The 13,901-nt window shown below is 40.9% G+C and overlaps 1 protein-coding gene across 2 annotated transcripts in view; it reads right to left on the bottom strand.

The window, feature by feature from the left end:
* Positions 1-13,901, bottom strand: part of MAP2K5 (mitogen-activated protein kinase kinase 5) — a 133,477-nt gene that overhangs the window by 116,735 nt on the left and 2,841 nt on the right. Inside the window, exons 2-4 of one of the 2 annotated variants that reach the window (XM_075858335.1) lie at positions 10,398-10,465; positions 6,184-6,256; positions 606-675 (exon numbers count right to left, since the gene is read on the bottom strand). In XM_075858335.1, coding sequence (XP_075714450.1) covers positions 606-675; positions 6,184-6,256; positions 10,398-10,399 — 145 coding nt within the window. In that variant the 5' untranslated portion in view covers positions 10,400-10,465. The remainder of the gene's footprint in view (positions 1-605; positions 676-6,183; positions 6,257-10,397; positions 10,466-13,901) is intronic. The other variant, XM_075858333.1, reaches the window with a different exon arrangement.

Below are 13,901 nucleotides of genomic sequence, written 5' to 3'. Positions count from 1 at the left end.
CAGGCACGAGTTGTTTGGTTTTGGGTTGATAGGGTCTCTTTAGGATCCATAGCCACTACTGGTAAAAAACCGAGCCAAAAACTGCACAAAAAACCGCATTAAAACTCTGTGTGTGATCCTGGCCTAAGGGTTGTTTTCAGGAAAAAACGCTGAGTTGTATGCAGCATTTTTTCAGGCAAAAATGCTGCAACCAGATAGAAGTTCTAAGTCAGTTAGGAAAATAAAACGCACTACAAACAATGCTTTTTTTGTTGTATTTTCCCTCACTTTTGGTGCGTTTTTTGGGTCCATGGCGTTTTTTAAAATTGCCGTATGCTTCTGGTGTGGCTTTTTTTTCCAGGCGTATTCCTGTAGGTTTATTTTTTTATAGCACATGGAAAAAAACTGTCTACATAAAATGCTGCAAATAAACCATGTGTGAAGGAAGCCTAAATGCCAAGGAACAAGGTTACAGCATTGGCCTTGCCTATTAATTAAAAAGACAAGGCCAAACTGCGATACAACCCCTCATGCCGCATACGGTCATACGTGCGGCATAAAGTCTGTATGTGACGCAGTGGTTCCAGAGAGGGGCAGTTACATGCAGGGGGTAAGAGAACACTTACCACGTGGATAAATTTGCAGAGGTTCAATAATAGGGCTGTTACCCTGCTGCTCAAGGACCATGGTGCAGTACTGCAAGAAAAAAGAAGGAATAATACTGTATATGCAAAATCAGCTCATGTAGAAACAGTGCATTTGACGCAATGGTGTTACTTACTGCAACACCTACATTTCTAAATTTGAGGGCAGAATACGGTTTAATTGCTATGGGAGACATCCTAAACCCTCCACAGTGACGACATACTGAACGCAATGCCAACAAACACCATGACTGAGCTTGCAGACTGCTCTGCTTCAGCTTAGCAACTAATCGAGTCGCAGTAACATTTCTTTAATCCGATGTCTGGTAATTCTGAAATTCAATTGTTTCCTGCACAGAACTACAGCACAGCATGACATCTCACAAGATCAGAAGTAGTAGATGGAGCAGAGATGACCGACTAGGAGAATACCTTGATTTTAAAAGAAAAAAAGCATAATTTTATGGAAGAATTTAATTTCGGCCTATCCTCCAGGAGATTCCCTGCCATTATAATGATATACTTTTTCTGGATTGTGTTATAATCTAGAATATTTAGTAATCCACCATCTGAGGCCCCATGCACACGACGGTAGATTTCGTCCGTAGTTACGGACCCATCCATTTCTATGGCCGACGGACTCCCGAATATTTACAGGAAGGGGTCTGTGTCGCAGAAAGATTCCGCAAAAGATAGGACATGTCCTATTTTTTGCTTTTTATGGACCGTGCTCTCATACTTTTTATGGGAACACGGTCAGCACATGCAGGTGGCTGTACGAACTGTGATTACAGGCACGGTCGTGTGCATGGGGCCTAAGGGTATGTTCACACGCAGAGGAAAAACATCTCAAAATATGGAGAGGTTTTCAAGGGAAAACAGCTCCTGATATTCAGCCATTTTTTGTGCCACTTACGATTTTCGCTGCGTTTTTTACGGCCGTATTATGAGCTTTTTTCAATAGAGTCTATGGAAAACGGTTCCAAAAACGTCCCAAGAAGTGTCCTGCATTTCTTTTTCGTGGCCGTTTTTTTTATGCGTAAAAAAACGCTGTGAAAAACGCTCCGTCGGAACAGAACGCCGTTTTCCCATTGAAATCAATGGGCAGATGTTTGGAGGCGTTCTGCTTCCGATTTTTCAGCCGTTTACGGCCCGAAAATAGGCCGTGTGAACATACCCTTACAGGACCAGGATTCCAGGACCTTCACAGCTATCTCTACATGTGAATACCTTCAACCATGACACAAGTGCAAATGGTATAGACTAAGTTACTGTCATTTAATCCATGCATACTCTCTTTGGGCTGGTATAAATATTTATAGGGATTCCAGAATGTTTACCAAGATGCATTCTTTGACCAGCAAACAACTAAAAGTCTGATAGTTTTCAGAAAAATTGGACATTGTGATCGATATCTCCAGCTCAAGGACTGTCCCCAACAGCAATTAATAGTAAGCTTATAGGAAACTTAAAAACTTCCACCAAAAAAAAAAAAAAAATGTTCAGGAGAATGGGGAGTGGGCAGCATCCCACCCCCTAAAACTTAAAAGGATTGCCACCTTCACAACCAGTTTGTTTTATTGTTCCAATGCTTCTGAAATGAAATATGACGCAACTTAGCAAATAGTTTTAAGTAAAAATGTCCTATCATTTTGTGTGTAAAGCTCTAATGCAGACCAACTTGTCTCCATGGTTACAAACTAAAAACAAACCTTGTATAGTCGGATTTTCCAGCCCTATATCTGCACCCTACTTTTTGCTAACTTCCCATATATATGTTAGTAAGAAGTAGGGGACAGATGGAAGAGAGTATACCTGAGGGTTAGACTAGTCTGTTACCATGGAAACACGTAAATCTGTGAAAGTGAGCAAAATGTGTTTGTGACTCCATCTTGTATTAAAGAGGCTCTGTCACCAGATGATAAGTGCCCTATGTCCTACATAATGTGATCGGCGCCGTAATGTAGAGAAGTGGTTTTTATTGTGAAATACAATCAATTTTAAGCAAGTTATGCACAATTTTTGATTTATGCTAATTCGTTTCTTAACCCCTTCAGGACTGAGCCTGTTTCTTGCTTTGTGGACGCAGCCAATTTTTCCAAATCGGACATGTGTCACTTTATGTGGTAATAACTTGGGAATGCTTTTACCTATCCAAGCGATTCTGAGATTGTTTTCTCATAACATATTGTACTTTATGTTAGTGGAAAAATGTGATCAATAAGTTCAGTATTTGTTTGTGAAAATCACCAAACTTTAGAGAAAATTTTCAAAAATGTGCATTTTTTCTAAATTTAAATGTATCTGCTTGTAAGACAGATAGTAATACCACACACAATAGTCACTAGTTTACATTTCCCATATGTCTACTTTAGTTTGGCATCATTTTTTGAACATCCTTTTATTTTTCTAGGACGTTACAAGGCTTAGAAATTTAGCAGCAATTTCTCGCATTTTCAAGAAAATTTCCAAAACCTATTTTTATAGGTACCAGTTCAGTTGTGAAGTGGTTTTGAGGGCCTTATATATTAGCAATCCCCATAAGTCACCAAATTTTAAAAACTGCACCCCTCAAAGTATTCACTACAGCATTTAGAAAGTTTCTGAACCCTTTAGGCGTTTCACAGGAATTAAAGCAATGTAGAGGGGAAATTTACAAATTTCTTTTTTTGTCGGAAAATCCATTTTAATCCATTTTTTTCTGTAACACAAGTGGTTTTACAAGAAAAACGCAACTCCATATTTATTGCCCAGATTCTGCAGTTTTTAGAAATATCCCACATGTGACTCTAGTGTGATAATGGACTGAAACACAGGCCTCAGAAGCAAAAGGCGCACCTAGTGGATTTTAAGGCCTCCATTTTATTAGAATATATTTTAGGCACCATGTCAGGTTTGAAGAGGTGTTTGGTGCCAAAACGGTGTCTTTTTGGGGGGGTTTCCACTATTTGGAAAACTACACCCCTCAAGGAATTTATCAAGGGCTATAGAGAGCATTTTAACCTCACAGGCTTTTTGTTGAATTTAGTGGAATTAGTCCGTAAAAATGAAAATCTACATTTTTCCAATAAAACTTAGAAATTATAAATTTTTACAAGGAATAAAGAAAAAGTGCCCCAAGATTTGTAAAGCAATTTTGGCAATACCCCATCTGTGGTAATAAACGGCTATTTGCACACATCGCAGGGCTCAGAAGGGAAGGAGCGCTATTTGGCTTTTGGAGCTCAAGTTTACTGGATTGGTTTTCGGGTGTCATGTCGCATTTGCAAAGCCCCTGAGGGACCAAAACAGTGGACAACCCCCAGAAGTGACCCCATTTGGGAAACTACAGCCCTAAAAAGAATTTATCTAGGGGTATAGTGAGCATTTCGATCCCATAGGTTTTTTGCTTAATTTAGTGGAATTAGACCGTCAAAACGTCTATTGTTTCTTATTCTTTTTTTTTTTTTTTTACGGCGTTCACCGTGCGCTATAAATGACATATTTAATTTATTCTGCGGGTCAATGCAATTACGGCGATACCTTATGTATATAGGTTTTTTATTTCTAACGGTGTTTGCACGATAAAAATCACGGTTTTAAAAAAATTATTTTGTTTTTGTGTCGCCATATTCTAAGAGCCACAACTTTTTTATTTTTACATCAAGAAAGTTGTGCGAGGGCTTGTTTTTTGCAGAACAAACTGTAGTTTTTATTGGTACATGTGACTTTTTGATCCCATATTTATGCAATTTTTTTGGGAGCTGAAGTGACTAAAAAAAGAAATTCCTGTATAGTTTTCTTATTTTTTTTCTGGCGGTCACTGTGCGGGATAAATTACATTATATTTTTATAGTTCAGCCCGTTAGGGACGCGGCGATACCAATTATGCATAGTTTATCTTTTTCTAATAATAAAAGGACTTTATAAAGGGAAAAAGGGAGATTTTTAAATTTTATTGTTTTGACATTTTACTTTTGTAAATTTTTTACTAGGGATTTGAAGATCTAATTGTTGGATCGTTGTCATAATACCCTGCAGTACTTATGTATTGCAGGGTATTATACCTGTCAGTTTCACACTGACAGGAGGCATATTAGGCAGGACCTAATTGCCTTCTATAGATGGCAGACCGGAAGCCTTTGTTAGGCTTCCGGTTGCCATAGCAACAATCTCCCCCCGCAATTGCGCCGATGTTGCTATAGCAGCTTAAATGCGGCGGACGCTATTGACTGCCGCATTTTTGGGGTTAATCTGTTCGGATCACCGCTGTGATCTGACCCGATGTTTTCCCCCATTACTAAGGCTGCTAGTAGCAGCCTGTACTGGGAGATACCAGGCTGCGGGGACCGCCTGTGTGCTCTGTTAGGAGCACACATAGATTAACGGGTTGCAGTCACAAGGACCAGTGCTGCAGCCCGTTAATCTACGTGGGGTGGTCGGGAAGGGGTTAACAGACAACTTGGCGTTTTTTACCTTTTTACCAACTGGGCGTTACCAAATCAGCGTTATACACTTCTCTCCATTCATTTTTAGCTGTAATCGCAGCACAGTGTGATCTCGCGAGATCACGATGTGCTGTCACATACTCCCACATTAACTGTACCGAAGTGTTTTGAGAGAGAATAGACATCGCTTTCAGCTAGGATGCGATGTCTATTCACACTCCCGACACTTCGGTAAAGTTTCTGTGGGACTTAATCACAGCACAGCATAATCTCACGAGATCACGCTGTGCTGTGTCAGTAAGTCCCACAGAAACTTTACGCAGTCTGAGCCAATACAACGTGTTTGTCATGAACTGAAGGCAGTGTCACAATTCCAAGCAGTCCTGCAGTAAAGCAACATGCCGGAGGAAGAGAATTTAGATGCGGAGGGTTTGTGGCAGTTATAATAAAACTCCACTAATCCGCCTGCGAGGAACTCACCTCAGGCTAACAGTACAATAAAACTGCAGCTAAAGGGGGGGGGGGGGGTCATACAGTCACTGACACACTTTTATACTTCTCACCACCCGTACTTCTGACTTAAACAGATCATTTTCACTGCCGGCACAATACTCTCATGTCATTCATACTATGAACTCATTTATGCCCTTCATACCAATGACACAAGATAGATTTACACATCTTCAACATTAAAATAAGATACATGTGCACATCTGCAATCATTCATCACACAAAATATTTTCAACATGTCTCTGGATGTGTTCTGCGTCCAGAGAGATTGTTTAGTCGAAAAAAAACAGCTAATTCAAGGTCTTCAGCAATACATGAGTGAAACGGTTATTGTAAGAATACGTTTCTTACTTACTGCGGTTTTATTGTTTCACTGATGGATCGCTGCGCGACCTCTAAGCGACAGCTATCAGACGATTAATCTCCCGGGTTTCGGCACCAAAAACTGTTGACATATCCATCTAAAACCTTCAGTCTAATATATTTTGCCCAGGATTGCATTAACATCTGTATAGGAGCTGTAGACAAAGATTTTTTAACAAGGACTAGTTGCACAGTTGCTTCATTAATTTTTTTTGATGCATTGGAGCAATATATAAAAATGGTTGCAAAAGTGTACATACCTGGTTATTTGCAGCTAAGATCAGTGGGGTCTCAACATGTGCTAGACACTCCAAAACAAGTTGTCCTCTTTGCCTACAAGAAGTGACAGGTAATGAAATATTCAGAACTCTTTACTGCTCCCTGTCCAACAATGACTAACAATGAAGGGGAGCAGGGAAAAAGCCGGACATCTGACAACACCTTTCCCACTACTTCTTACGCAGAGAACAGGATACACTTTAGCAATGACTGAGACAAAAGACCCTACCAAGCTTAAGCTCTGTGCATACTACTACTACTTGGCCCTATGTTTAGCGTGTATGTTGGGAAAGTTCAGTACTGCTTACGTCACAGGTATACATTTAAAGGGGTTTTCCAGCCAGTAAAAATTGATGGCCTATACTCAGGGTCGACGGGGGTCCCAGGAGTCGTACCCCAAGGCATCAGCTATTGATGGCCTATCCTGAGGATAGGCCATCAATTTTTACTGGCTGCAAAACCCCTTCATTGTATACGTCATGGGCTTTTCAATAGTCTTTCATGACGTATAGGTCGTTCAAGCGCTGCTTCCCCTTCATTTCTTCTTGGTCACTGAGAATCTTCGACACGCATTTAGCAACGATTCACATGTATTGCAGCCTTTTCTACCATTCACTTCAATGGGAGAAAAGGCTGCAATACCTGTAAATCACCCCAAACTGCGTGTCAAAGATTCACAGTGAGCAAGAAGAAATGAAGGAGAAGAGGCACTCGTATGAGCGCTGCACCCCCTTCAAAACAGCTGATCGGCGGGGGTCCCGGGAGTCGGGATAGGACATCAATTTTTACTGTCTGGAAAACCCCTTCAACGTATACGACATGGGCTTTCAATAGTCTTTCATGATGTATATGTTAAATGGATACTATTATAGCCTATGGGCGACGTATGTGTTTAAAAGAAAAGCCGGGAAATGCCTTAACAGTGGCATCTGTCACCATAGAGTTTAATGGTATACGTTAATCGTGTACGTCGTGTACTCTCATGACCCTGTTCATGACGTATACGTTAAACAGATACTATTTTACTCTACTTTTAACATATAGGTCGGGAGCTTTTCTCGGCATACACATTAGGCTAAGTTCACACTACCGTTACTATCAGTTTACCTCTCTTCCGTCAGAGGAAGAGAGAGGATCGATACATTAAACGGAAAGCAACAGTTGCAAAAGAATTACCATTGAAATCAAAGCCTAAAACATACACCAAAAACTTGATATGCACAGAGTCTTAGCCTTACAAGTTAAACTTTGAGGGATGAAAGATTGGTTCAGACGCCATCCAAAGCAATTTTTCACTTTCTGGTGTGTTTCTGAATTTTTGTATTTTAAGCACAATACAAAAGAAAAAGTGGGTACATTTCAGACCGGTTTCCATAGTCTACTACCTGTACCTACACAGCATACTTGCCATAAATTACATATATATTCTTGTCTCGTGCAAAGAAGACGGAAATTATAACAGCAATATTTCTACTAAACCGCTAGTAGAGCCATTCATCAGGGATTTTAAGAGACAAATTGCTACAGTATCTTAAGTAAATGGCTTCAGAAGGGTAAATGCAAAAGTTAATTTATATTTTACACGCAGCTAACTAGACCATTATTTAAGACCTTACATAAACTTGCCAATGAGGTTTCATTTAAAATTTCAATGCGTCCATATTACTCACTCGCTCAGTATTTCTAATCGCACGACTAATCTACATTTATGTGAATAATGTAGTACATCAAAAGTGAGTGATCTTTAGAAGTAGAGATGAGGGAATAAATGAAAAAATTTGATTAGTCTTCAACCTCCATTCACATAAATGCAGCAAATACTACTCCATAACAGGAAAGTCTCCCATCATCATCCTGCTGGTAAGATAAATTTCCCCAATTCGCTAATCTTGCTTTAGAAAAACCGGATGAACTATACTCAAGAGTAAGACAATGTATGTAGACAGGTATAAACTAAATGCTGTGGCCAGATTGAGAACACCTAAGACCTAATTCGACTTTTTAACTGGCCTGGCAACAAAACCTTTCAGAGACATCATTTCAAAATAACCTAAAAATTAGACACATTTGGTACCAGGCTCTAGATCATGGTATAAGGCCCACAGCACGCGGCCGTATCAGTAATCGTGGTCGGCGATTACGGGCTCGGGCGGCCGTGGACAGCCAGCCGCATTTGCGGGCCATGCTCCCATTATAAAGTATAGGAGCACGGTCCATAAATTAAAAAAATAGCATGTCCTATTTTTTGCGGATCCTTTCTACTGCCCAGACACCTTCCCGCAAATATATGGGAAGGTGTCAGTGCGCCATAGAAATGAATTGATCAGTATTTTGATCAAAATTACGGTCGGATGCATGGGGCTTGACAAAGTTTATCCTAAGAAGGTGCAACAAGACTTCAATAACATACAGGTAGCATATGCTACCCACGAAGTACTTCACGCTGCTGGTACAAAGCAGTGCAAACACAGCAAGTTTATCATCATTTCTTATGTTACTTAGTTTATAGTATGTGTGGATACACTTCAGAAGTAGACTTAAGTTAGTGAAACCCCACCGGAATGAGAAGAGGCGGCAGCTGACAGCCTGGAGGGGGTTAATTACCAATGAGCCGTAACTTTAAGTACTGCATAAAAAAAGCTTAGAAATTGATAGTTCATTTATCCGGCACGATACCTAATGCACAAGTCATTAAGAGAGATTATTCCTAATGTGCTGTTCACATTAAAAAACATCAAGCGAGACCCTAACCCTTCAAGTCATAAGAGATCATTTGTATCTCCAGGACCTGACAAGGAGCAGGAAGACAGACGGCTAGGGATGACTACACAGACACACAGGTAAATGGTAGACTATGAAGAGGCTGAAAAGATCCGCCAGCAGTTACACATTGTATTCAGCACAAGTAGGACAGATCTTAACAAGAGGGCAGCAGTATCTTTTACATGTAAAGGTAGCGGCTAAACAGCGGCGGAAATAAAGGATCGGGAAATCCAACATGCCCAATCTCTCCTTCCCCAAACATCTGACATTGGAAGAGAGTTAGGGGTACCCATACACATGATCATCACCGAAATCTATGAGTTCAGACAACTTTTATTTTAGGAGTTTGGCCAAGGCCATACACTATTAATAGCTGTCAGTCCCTAACTAACTCCACATACACACCCGGTTCAGCCAAGCAGTTATATATTTTCCATGGGGAGAGGAGAGTAAAGGCACTATTACACGGCCCGGGCCAATGAGCATTCATATAAACTCTCGTTTCCGATCATTGCTCCGTGTAATAAGGGCCACAATCAGCCGACTAACAAGCAAATGCTTGTTCATCGGCTGATCTGGTCTTTTATGCAGAATTAAAAATCATTGCTGTCGGCAGCACATCTCCCTGTGTAATCAGGGAGATGTGCTGCCAATACGATGAAAATGTATAGCATCACATTAACAAGCGCTCGTATTTATACATATCCAATCATTGATCCGTGTTATAGGAGCAAACGAGCGCCGATCAATGAGCTGTCTCGTTGATTGGCGCTCGTTTATACGGCCCACGTCGGGCCATGTAATAGTACCTTAAGTCACTTCCAGACACCTCTGGCGCTGGCATATCTCCACGGAGAACAAAAAGATGGGGCGTTAAAATTCAACTTGCTTAATCCTTCTTTCCCCCATGACAACTATCGGGAGGCCCCCATACACATTAGATGGTCAGCCGGTCCCGCCTAAAATCGCTAGGTTGGGCTGACATTAATCTAATGTTTATGGGGACCCTAAGGCTGCGTTCAGATGGCCATTATATGGCCCTGTATGTTTTGTGCCAAGAATAGGATTAAATCCAGTCAGAACAAAGCAGAGAAAACCTGCCCCAAACAAAACCTCTGATCCTGTTCTTTGGCACATATTATGGCTGTCCGGAAGCAGCATTAAGCTTAATTCAGACAGTCTCTGTTCACACTGCGTTCAGGGCTTGCACTTGGAAAGCACTTTGTAAATTTGCCACCAAACATATGCAACTGTATTCCATTACATTTATATTGCGCGGCATCCATTTCTTTGCAGTATTTCCATGTACTGAAGAGAGTAATCTCCTATAATTATTATTTACAGACATGGTTATGATTGACATTTATTATTAACGCTGTAAATAACATGTTTATTAGTATTTCATTGGACAAAACAAGTTGTAAACACTTACATAAGACAACATAGCTTTCATCTCCTCATCACTCCTGACAGTAATCCGGTCCCCATCTTCATCTTCATCTAATGGAAAAAAACAAAACACATTTATATCATATATACACACACACACACACACACACACACACACACACACACACGGGATAGATGTATGTGTCTATCCTACATCCATTGGGAGGGAATGTACATCAACACCATCACTCTGGTAAAGTCCCTGGGATCAGCAGTTGGGGACTTCATTTTAACACCAACAACCTTATAATGTTACATTACTTATCATAGTATAGGGGATATGTCATGGCAGCACAGCTTCACTATTAGGGCTAGTTCACACAAAGTTTTTTGGTGCGGCTTTTGACGCAGAAACAACGCCAAAAAACTGCCTAAATCGAGTCCCATTGATTCCAATGTGAGACGGTGGAGTTGTATTCCCGCTCGCGGGATAAAAAAAGCGACATGCTCTTTCTTCCCACGGTTCCATCTCTGACCTACATTGAAATCAATGGGAGACAGAGAAATCGTTTTTCGCGGGTTTATTTTGCCCGCGGTGCTCAGTGGCCGACAGAAAATGACGCAAAAACCGCAGCAAACAAAGTGCAGGCAGGGCAAAATCTGCCTCAAAATTCTTGTAGGAATTAAGGATATGTTCAGTGTGAACATAGCCATAATTGTATATAACCCAATGTAATTTGAGAGCTCCCTCCATGGTTAAGCTTCGAGTCAGAACATTTGGACCTTCGCCCCTTTGTTACTGCATGGTATACAGGATGATTTAGGGTGGCTGCTATTTGCTTTGGTTCACATTATGGTTAGGGCTCCACGGCGACATGTGTTGTGTGACAAGAAAATCACAATGTCACTTGATACATCGCAGCTAATGATTGCCTATATGGTCGAATGGCAACCGTTGATTCAAACTTGATGGATTTTGGGTTGCAAGTCGCATTCTATGGAAAATAGACAGCAATGCAAATCGCATGTGTCTGCGACTCGCAAGTGACTTGTGCTATAAGGTCATGAAAAAAAAACGCAAGTCGCATAGAACGCACACAGAAATCGTGGCCAAAAAAAGCTACATAAGTCGCCGTGTAGACTAGCCTAACGGGTAACGGAAGTGACAGCACAAAGCCGCACCTGAAGAGCAGAGTTAAAACGGATATGTAAATATGAGCCCATTACCCAGGATTTTCTGTGATCAGCAGTAAGGCCTTGTCACAAAAACATCTGCCTCAAAATTCCTCAGATTTTGAATTGCCAGCATTGTTTTAACGTGTTTTGCTCCCAAGGAAAAAAAACGGGGGAAAAAAATAGCGCAAGAAAACTCTCAGAAACAAGCGCTGCAGGTTTTTCCTGCCTCCTATTGATTTTAATAGGAGCTCAGAGACGGAAACCATGTCAAGAAAGTACATGCCGCTTTTTTTTCCCCGCAAGCGGCCGAAAGCAGACTGGGAAGAAAAAAAATGAGCCTCTGCGTCCCATTGAAATGGGGAGGGGACGGGGGGGCAACTTCGGCCAATTTTTGGCATGGAGTCCGAATCAAAAAACTCCATGTGAACTGACCCTAAATAGTTTAGGAAATTGCATTTACTACATATTTGAATAAGCCTGTATATAGTGAAATAAATTAGCTGCATGGTGTGCGACTAGATTCACGCTGATCGAACCATTCAGTCCATCCCATTCGTTTCCATAGGAAACATGCAACCAAGTCAAATCAAAGTCGCATGTGAAACTATGACGCATAATCTTGGTGTGACTGGAAAACTCGCCACCATAATCCTCAAAAAGCTAACAAGTCACGACAGGAAAAACTCCATCAATATATCATGTTTTCCCATGTACTTTAACCAGTCACGGCTACTACAATATGAACCCTGCCCTAACACCACAATATCTATACAATTTTTACAAAGATGATCATTATAGAAAAAAAACACACAAAAATCATGCAAATAGAATAGACATCTTAAACCAACGTGAAACAGTCTAGCTGGGCAAACATAAGCGACTTCAGTGAACCGACTTAACTGCGGTTACAGCTTGCGCTTCACAGCTTTTCTATACAGATAGCTGCACAACCTATTTCTTTTTACGGTTTCAGTTTCCACAAGAAATTTCTAGGAGCTGCCCAGGAGGTCACCTAATAAAATCTAGTACATATAAAACAAAGTGATGCAGTAAAAACTTAAATTAAAACTCTCACAGCGCCGCAGTAAATATTCACAATGTCTGAGGGACAACCGCTAATTGATATTGTGTTACCGGATGCTGCTTCGATATTTTCACCTTGTAGATGGAGTATAGACAGAGAGCATAACCCGCACATTGTTCAGTACTTACCATCAGTAAATAAAAGAAACTACGCTGCAACCTCAAGAATACACAAAAAAAGTGTCCTTCAGAGGTTTTACAGGCTTGTGAACTCTTTATGACAATCCATGGTCCCACTTTGTTGCAGATGGTGAACCTCATGTATAAAAACGAGTGCAGACAGTAAATGGAGCAGCTCCCCATAGCATAGAATCAATTTCTAGATCTCATTGTTAGAGGGGTTGTCTCATAAAGACAACCCCATTGCATCTGCCCACTCAGGACCCCCCTATGAGCCAGAACAGAGAGTCAGTAATAAAGTACAGCTTCTGCTCTGGCGAACCCGGCCCACCCATGTATTATATATTACACTACCCCTGTTGTGGTCGCTGCAGTATGGCTGGTTGCAGCTTCCGCCAGCCACGAGGGCTGATTGCCGAGGATTCTAGAAGTCGCTAATCACCATGACAGCTGTCTTTAATGACAAAACTCCTTAAGGGTACGAACAGACAGCGTTAACACTGCAGATTTTCTGCAACGGATTAATTGCGGAAAATCTGAAGCGTTTTACAGTAGCAGCAGTGTGGGTGAGATTTCAACAAATCTCATCCCCACGCTGCGGAAAAATAGCGCGAAAAAAACCGCACATAAATTGACCTGCAGTGTATGATGCTGACAAACACTTCTATTCACAACGCCCAGCTAGTAAAACAAGTAAACACACCCAGACGTTACACACACAATACACGCCCAGATGTTACAAACACAATACACGCCCAGTTGGCAAAAACACAATACACGCCCAGTTGGCAAAAACCCAATACACGCCCAGTTGGAAATAAGAGAAAACACGCCCAGTTGTCCATTAGAAAGGCTCATTTGCATAAATATAAAACAGCTCATAACTTGGCCAAAAATGATCGTTTTTAAAAAAAACAAAAAACGTTACGGTTATCTAGATTGCAGCGCCGATCACATGCAATAGGAGATAGGGATTTGATCATCTGGTGACAGAGCCTCTTTAAGGCAGTTCCATGCACTTTCAGGCCACTCTTATATCAGGGAATTTCTTGAGCAATCCCTTTAGGCTGCCTCATTCACATTGCGTTTGTGCTATTGCCTTAGTACCATTGTGAATGTAGTTTAGTGGCTTAGAAAATAATTATTTGGTGACAAAAATATTTTGCTC

The sequence above is a fragment of the Rhinoderma darwinii genome, chromosome 3 (genome assembly GCF_050947455.1).
Source record: "Rhinoderma darwinii isolate aRhiDar2 chromosome 3, aRhiDar2.hap1, whole genome shotgun sequence".
In the NCBI taxonomy this organism is placed as follows: Eukaryota; Metazoa; Chordata; class Amphibia; order Anura; family Rhinodermatidae; genus Rhinoderma; species Rhinoderma darwinii.
Note: the sequence above shows the minus strand (reverse complement) of the source record. Positions and strands in the feature narration are given on the sequence as shown.